The sequence below is a fragment of the Brachyhypopomus gauderio genome, unplaced genomic scaffold (assembly GCF_052324685.1).
Source record: "Brachyhypopomus gauderio isolate BG-103 unplaced genomic scaffold, BGAUD_0.2 sc71, whole genome shotgun sequence".
Taxonomy (NCBI): domain Eukaryota; kingdom Metazoa; phylum Chordata; class Actinopteri; order Gymnotiformes; family Hypopomidae; genus Brachyhypopomus; species Brachyhypopomus gauderio.
Window position 1 is genome coordinate 242817 of NW_027506892.1, and position 8203 is coordinate 251019.

The following is an 8203-nucleotide window of genomic DNA, read 5'->3' on the forward strand; positions in this document are numbered from 1 at the left end:
GGATCATCATATGGGGGCGTGACAAACTCGGGCTGAGATCGTAGACATGGATCCTACTGTCATACGTCATCAAAGCCACTTGCAGATCTGACCTGTCAGAACTTCCTCCCACAAAACAAGATAAAAATCAAATCACTTTTCAGGTCACAAGACATGCGTGGGTGCGTGTGTGTGTGCGCATATGTGTGTGTGTGTGTTTGCGTGCTTGTGTGTATGTGTGCATACACGTGTGTGTGTGTGTGTGTGGGAGGTGGTACATGTGAGACTCTTTTCCCATCATACCCTTCCAGAGACACCAGGAGAGAACACAGCTGTTGACAGATGGAGTCCAACTGTCCTGAACTTATTGCACCAACACTAACATCAAGTGCCAGTACCAACACGGCCGCTGCTCCCTTGACCAAATACACACAGACGTCATCAGTTACATCACATACAGTCACAAACACATGCAGGACCACAATCCCACACAATATGACAAACACAAATACTTACAGATACACCAACCATGTCCAGCACCCTGGGCACCGTGACAGAAACCACGTCCATGACGTTATGAACCCCTTTACCTTCTGTGTTTCCAGCACTTCATATGAGCCCAGACTGAGTTCTGGACGCTTCTCCCGGTCCACTCTCCTCCCTTTGTTAGTGGGCTGGTATGACTGCCATGGTACTGAAACAGAGAGTCCCAGAGTACCAGACGGGGGGGAGACAGAAAGAGAGAGAGAGAGAGAGAGAGAGAGAGAGAGAGAGAGAGAGAGAGAGAGAGAGAGAGATGGATAGAATAGATTACATGAGACAGAGAGAACAAAGATCATTAAAAAGACCAAATTTAACCACAAAAACATTGCAGTATAAGAATGAGGAAGTAGCCAACATGTGTTTGGTGTGGGTGGTGTAGGTGGTGTGGCTGGTGTAGGTGGTGTGGGTGGTGTGGTTGGTGTAGGTAGTGTGGCTGGTGTAGGTGGTGTAGGTGGTGTGGTTGGTGTAGGTAGTGTGGGTGGTGTAGGAGGTGCGGGTGGTGTAGGTAGTGTGGGTGGTGTGGGTGGTATAGGTGGTGTGGTTGGTGTAGGTGGTGTAGATGGTGTGGGTGGTGTAGGTGGTGTGGGTGGTATAGGTGGTGTAGGTAGTGTGGCTGGTGTAGGTGATGTAGGTGGTGTGGGTGATGTAGGTGGTGTGGCTGGTGTAGGTGGTGTAGGTAGTGTGGCTGGTGTAGGTGGTGTGGTGTGGTGTGGGTGGTGTAGGTAGTGTAGGTGGTGTGGGTGATGTAGGTGGTGTGGTTGGTGTAGGTGGTGTGGTGTGGGTGGTGTAGGTGGTGTGGGGTGGGTGGTGTAGGTAGTGTAGGTGGTGTGGGTGATGTAGGTGGTGTGGTGTGGGTGATGTAGGTGGTGTGGTTGGTGTAGGTGGTGTGGTGTAAGTGGTGTGGGGTGGGTGGTGTAGGTAGTGTAGGTGGTGTGGGTGATGTAGGTGGTGTGGTGTGGGTGGTGTAGGTGGTGTGGGGTGGGTGGTGTAGGTAGTGTAGGTGGTGTGGGTGATGTAGGTGGTGTGGTGTGGTTGGTGTAGGTGGTGTGGTGTAGGTGGTGTGGGGTGGGTGGTGTAGGTAGTGTGGGTGATGTAGGTGGTGTGGTGTGGGTGGTGTAGGTGATGTAGGTGGTGTGGTGTGGGTGGTGTAGGTAGTGTAGGTGGTGTGGGTGATGTAGGTGGTGTGGTGTGGGTGGTGTAGGTGGTGTGGGTGGTGTAGGTAGTGTAGGTGATGTAGGTGGTGTGGTGTGGGTGATGTAGGTGGTGTGGTTGGTGTAGGTGGTGTGGTAGTAGGTGGTGTAGGTGGTGTGGTGTGGGTGGTGTAAGTGGTGTGGGTGGTGTAGGTGATGTAGGTGGTGTGGTGTGGGTGGTGTAAGTGGTGTGGGTGGTGTAGGTGGTGTGGGTGGTGTAGGTGGTGTGGGTGGTGTGGTGTGGGTGGTGTAAGTGGTGTGGTTGGTGTGGGTGGAGCTGGTGGAGATGACCTTCTGTGAGCTCGCCGCAGAAGGGGCAGTAGAAGCGCTGGCCACAGTCCTGCCAGCTCATAGCAGGACACATGAAGGCCCCGCACGTCCTGCAGCCTGTCACACACTCGCCCGCCTCACACAATGGCACCTGACGCTGCAGACAAACACACACTCTCACACACCAGTCCAGGGGCCGTGGATCAACAACACACACTCTCACAGACCAGTCCAGGGGCCGTGGAACAACAACACACACTCTCACACACCAGTCCAGGGGCCGTGGAACAACAACACACACTCTCACACACCAGTCCAGGGGCCGTGGAACAACAACACACACTCTCACACACCAGTCCAGGGGCCGTGGAACAACAACACACACTCTCACACACCAGTCCAGGGGCCGTGGAACAACAACACACACTCTCACACACCAGTCCAGGGGCCGTGGAACAACAACACACACTCTCACACACCAGTCCAGGGGCCGTGGAACAACACACGAATACAGAAGGCTCAGCTGCAGAGTAGCGGTACGTTTCTTTTTTAAATTGAAAAATCCACTAACCTAGACGCTTTTAAAAACTGACTTATAAATAGTATATCAGCGAAATGTAAAACAGGTTATTGTTCTGATAACTTAATTAGTACGTTTATTTTTTGTACCCAAATTTTCAAGACAGTCAGATGACTTGATTCTTTACATGAGCAAATCATGTTTTAAATGTGTGGAGAAGATGCAGGGTGGGACCTCCCCTCTGTGACAGAGGTCAGAGGGTCAGGGGGTCAAGCACACATCTCAACATTGCAATATTCCCCTCTCCATCCACGAGCAAATGTGCTGTATTTTTGTATCAGAATCTGTATGTTTGGCTTGTTTTAACATTTGTCTTAACATTCTTAACACTGGTGTTTGTTTGGGCAGGTTAGTCTTAGGGGCAGTGAAATATTCTGAAATAGTGAATCTATCGGATATGCTGATGTTTCTACAGATGTGTGTAAAGGGTGCGGCCCGACGTCCCACTGCACACGTGCCTCTCCGCTCTCCTGTCGGGCCAGAGGACAGACGACAGCGGCCAGTGGCACATGGCTCTGCTGTGCAGACTGGGCTTCAGCAGGGAAACAGTAGCAGGTGCAGCGGATAAACCTCGCTGTGGCACTACCTACGCACACAAAACAACAATGAATCACCCCATGAGGTTTAGAAGAGACGGTGCAAAAGGCCATTTTAGTGTCAGTGTAAAATACAATAACGTGAATATCATAGGGTTGTACAATATGTAATTTGTTAAGCAATACTGATTTCTAGACTAAAGCCCGTGGTATGCGAATGAGCTCTCAATTCAATTTAAATATATTTGTATAGCACATTTATCAATAATCTCAAAACCACGTCTAGACCCCTATTGAGCAAGAGTGGTACTGGTAAAGGAAACTCCCTCAGGTGTAATGTAGGGAGTCACAGAAGGGAACACCATCCTCATATAGGTAATGCTGACAGCAGCGGTCACACACACAATAACAGTAGAAAGTAATAACAGATTCAAATAAATGATGTGAGTGATTACTGTAGTGTTAGTGCAGCTAGGGGTGTCCAGCACATGAGGGTGGTGCTGTATGATGTGCAAGAATATTGTTCACAGTATTCTAAAAGTAACTGGTCAGCCTCTGGGACTCATCACATTTCGTCTCATGTGCCATGACCATCCTGACCAAACTTACATATTAAGTTCTCAGCATTCACACAATTCATCGAGGATTTGAAATTTTAGTAAAACAGCTCAGACCAATCTTGAATCATATCACATCAATTCAATGTGTTTTTAGTATACTCCAAAGCACACCGCAATGTAGCAATATCATCACGATAAGGTTTTGTTCTAAATATATCATGCAACCCCTAGTACAAATGATTTCCCATGTTCATGTGTTCTGGGGGTGTGCAGTCCTGCTGTACCTCCGTCCTCCATCGTGCAGGGTGTGGTGGAGAGAGGGGGCACCGACACACGTGGACCTGATATAAATACTTTCTCCTCCCACTGAGCTCGGTCCTCATTCATCACGCGCACCTACAGCAAACAAGAGACATGCAAAAAAGAGACAGGTAACTCAGACGTGGTTAAAAGAGGGTTTTATTACAAAAGTAAAAAAAGCATGAGAGTCTCTTCTAAACAAGAACTCTGAGGAGAGAGGGCAGTCCAATCTCCTTTATTCCTTTGTTATTACATGTTTACAGTACATTTGGGCACACTGGGAAACTGAGGGGGGAGAATGCACAGTAGACGTTCGTCTCACATGTGTATTCCTCCTAATATGGATCTTTTCTGTTTTTAGCGGAAGAGACTGCACATTCCTCTGATGCAGGTTACAATACACACATGATACATACAGAATCACTAAATAACACGTCCTTGCTAATCAGAAGGACATGTACTCAGTGTTGTATAAAGTACTAGAGGCCCATACTTGAGTAAAAGTACAAGTACTCTATCAAAAAATTGACTTGAGTAGAAGTTGAAGTGGGCGGCATGGTGGTGTGGTGGTTGGCGCTGTCGCCTCACAGCAAGGCGGTCTGGGTTCGATTCTCGGTCTGGGCTGCTCTGTGTGGAGTTTGCATGTTCTCCCTGTGCCTGTGTGGGTTTCCGGTACTCCGGTTTCCTCCCACAGTCCAAAGACATGCATGGTAGGTTGGTTGGTCACTCTAAATTGCCCGTAGGTGCGTGTGTGTGTCCATGCGGTGGACTGGCGACCTGCCCGTGGTGTACCCTGCCTTCGCCCAGAGTTGCTGGGATTGGCTCTAGCCCGCCCGTGACCCCGACTGGCGGGATTAAGTGGTTCAGATAATGGATGGATGGATAGAAGTTGAAGTGTTCTTTAAAAACTTTACTTAAGTAGAAGTACAGAAGTATTCAGCATTTTTTGTACTTTTTTGTACAATTTTTGTATTGCAAGTAGTATATTCTAAAATTTATTACTCAAGTACTGAAAGTAAAAAGTACAAGTATTGTGTTTTGAATTAATTAAAGAAAGCCGTCAAAGTTTGATTATCAATTGTTTTTATATATCACTTACAAATCAAAGATGTCAAAGACCACAAATACAAGTGTTATGTATGTACAAACAAGTAGCAACTTAAAAAACTGGACTTAACACTTCGTACACAAAAAACAGATAGCCTATGTCCCGCTACGTCGTAGGTTTGACGCAAAAGTACAGGTTCGCCTTAATTTAGCGAGGTGTATTTTGGACGTAAAATCCGTCCATAGGATTCTAAGGGTGAGCCTACTGCCCTGCGTTTACCCTCAATAAATGCCCTTACCCTATAAAAACACTACACTATAAAAATGAGCACGATTAGTCAGCACAAAAAAACACGGCTTACTGTTGCTAAAAAACACAACTCAGCATGACATCGCCTTTATGATTGCCAGCTAATGTTAAGTGAAAACTGCAGCACGTCATAAACATAATTAGGTTAGTTAGCTAAGATATCTAACCTAACTAGCGCTTACTAGCTTAAGCTGGTGTGTCTTCTGTGCATTATATTTATAACTTACATTGATGTGTTTCTTCAAGTTCGAAGGTGAATTTTTGAAGGCCAATATTTCACCCTCTTTAGGGAGGCAGAGATGGCACTTCATCCTATAGGAATTTACTTACTCCAGCAAACGCAAACACTGTCTCTAGGTAGGGCCAGGGTGGTCTCCTTCCTCAAACACTGTCTGTAGGTAGGGCCAGGGCGGTCTCCTCCCGCAAACACTGTCTCTAGGTAGGGCCAGGGTGGTCTCCTTCCTCAAACACTGTCTCTAGGTAGGGCCAGGGTGGTCTCCTTCCTCACCCTCACCACCACGATCACTCGATGTTGAAGGTGTGGAAGGTGCCAATATATGTACATTAAAACACCAACAAGCTTATTATGCAGCACTTATGCTGCTCTTCTGCTGTTACCAAACATGGTACCATCTCTTTTAATGAGATAGAAAACAAATTATTTGGAATAATTTCGAGTATATGTGTATTTGTATAAATATATAAATTAAGCTGAAGGTGCTGGAAAATACTGAAAATGGACCTTCAAAGTGGCGTACAAGTGCATGAATTCCACCTTGTAACTTCGCATGCACAGAAATCGAGAGGTGCACGACCTTACTTAAGTACAGTAGTGTACTTAAGTACAGTAGTGAAGTAGTTCTACTTCGTTACTATACAACTCTGCATGTACTAAATCATAATGTTCTTTTGTAATCTTAAATGACATTAGCAAAATGGTGTAATTTCCCTCACAACTTCAACACAGTTTAAAGGATATCTGACTAGGGCCAGCTGCTGTTGTGTGGTTCAACTCTTTTTGGCAAAAGTGATGAAGGTGATTGTGTCTGAACTGAATAATGAGGGTGTAGTAAACAAGAGACATACGACACTTGGTAACTGCTGGGGGTTCAGGCCATAACGAGATTCTGACTTTGGACTGGAAACCTGACTGGCCTGAATAGAGAGAGAGAGAGAGAGAGAGAGAGAGAGAGAGAGAGAGAGAGAGAGAGAGAGAGAGAGAAAGAGAGAGAGAGAATGGGCAGGGAGAGATTGAGGGAGAGAGAGTAATATAGTCATAGCACAGTTGCAGCAAGTAAATAATTTCAGACAAAAGCCACTACTGTACAGGTGTAATACAGCACTCACCTGCTGTGAGCCGATTGGCTGTTGTGGCATCTCCATTGAATTTCTGACGTCTCTTACAAGTGATACTACACCTGTGACAGTAACACAGCACACAAATGAAAAATAACCAGTAAGTAATTAAGGCCACTTGGATTACCAACTGCACAGTTCATAGAGGCCTCAGATCAGCGCGACTACAGCACTATTACAGTCAGAGCAGAACCTGCAGTCATGAGTGAAATAAGCCCCACACGCACCATCGCAGCGGGGCTGCGGGTCCCTGGACGCGGGCTGCGGGTCCCTGGACGCGGGCTGCTGTGGGGGGACCAGCTTGACTGTATGGACAGGCACTCCTGAAGGACCCATCGCGGTGTGGGGAAGCAGGGACAGGTGTGTCGGCGCAGGGCCGGTGGAGATGGTGGCGGTATAGCCCGGTGGAGAGCTGCTACAACCCCCCAACGGCGGCTCCATTCTCTACGCCCGATCAGCTCCTGGTTCATTTTCACACCAAGCTGGTTTAAGAAGATCGTGTGATGTTTGGCAGCTAAATAAACCCTCCTAACTGACTCCTAACTGTCTCCTCACTGTCTCCTCACTGTCTCCTAACTGTCTCCTAACTGTCTCCTCACTGTCTCATAACTGTCTCCCAACTGTCTCCTCACTGTCTCCCAACTGTCTCCTCACTGTCTCATAACTGTCTCCTCACTGTCTCATAACGGTCTCCTAACTGTCTCCTCATTGTCTCCTAACTGTCTCCTCACTGTCTCATAACTGTCTCCCAACTGTCTCCTCACTGTCTCATAACTGTCTCCTCACTGTCTCATAACTGTCTCCCAACTGTCTCCTCACTGTCTCATAACTGTCTCCTCACTGTCTCATAACTGTCTCCCAACTGTCTCCTCACTGTCTCATAACGGTCTCCTCACTGTCTCACGTTCCCGCTGCTGCAGCGCGGTTACTCGGGTGTTGGATAACGAACCTACCGGTAGCCAGGAACAAGCTAGCTAGCTAAAAACAAGAGGACAGACAGGTTATTTTAACAGCTTACAGACTAGTATGATTCACCTGGTTCAGTTGTGGCTTCAGCAGCTCTATGTCCGGATCAAGTCGTTGTCTCTCCACATCTTTCAGTCCAGCCAAACATTTAGTGTTCAAAGATTTAGTTTTTCAACACAACCACCGGCGTGTGATCCTATTAGGGCAGAAACGAACCTACAATCAGCTCTGTAGAGATTAAATCTACATAGGAAGACTGACACATTCGTCCAAACTAACGTCCATGTGTACATAGTACAAATTATTAGAGAAAAAACATAAATGTCTCTGCGGATCAAAACGTATTATTTTAGGAATGCGTCTTACAAGGAATCCCGACGTGTAACGTGTTTGGGAGACTCTAGGTGTCAGTAGTGTGTCAATGAATAACGGGCCTCTGACGTTTAGGTTTGGTTTTCTCCTGAATAAAAAAAAATACTGAGGAATGCCGCAACCCTTAAATTTTGTCAATTGCTTTGATTTTTACTAAAATACTATATTTTACAATTTTCTAAAAATTGTTGGTT

General features: G+C 46.6%; 1 protein-coding gene across 1 annotated transcript in view; it reads right to left on the reverse strand.

Annotated features, from left to right (window-relative positions):
* Positions 1-7908, reverse strand: part of LOC143491107 (protein transport protein Sec24D) — a 12188-nt gene extending 4280 nt beyond the window's left edge. Inside the window, exons 1-10 of the mRNA XM_076989823.1 lie at positions 7707-7908; positions 6899-7132; positions 6663-6733; positions 6402-6470; positions 3943-4054; positions 3021-3148; positions 2004-2139; positions 570-673; positions 283-395; positions 1-101 (exon numbers count right to left, since the gene is read on the reverse strand). The exon at positions 1-101 is cut by the window's left edge and continues 82 nt beyond it. Coding sequence (XP_076845938.1) covers positions 1-101; positions 283-395; positions 570-673; positions 2004-2139; positions 3021-3148; positions 3943-4054; positions 6402-6470; positions 6663-6733; positions 6899-7112 — 1048 coding nt within the window. The 5' untranslated portion in view covers positions 7113-7132; positions 7707-7908. The remainder of the gene's footprint in view (positions 102-282; positions 396-569; positions 674-2003; positions 2140-3020; positions 3149-3942; positions 4055-6401; positions 6471-6662; positions 6734-6898; positions 7133-7706) is intronic.
* Between the last annotated feature and the right edge of the window lie 295 nt (positions 7909-8203).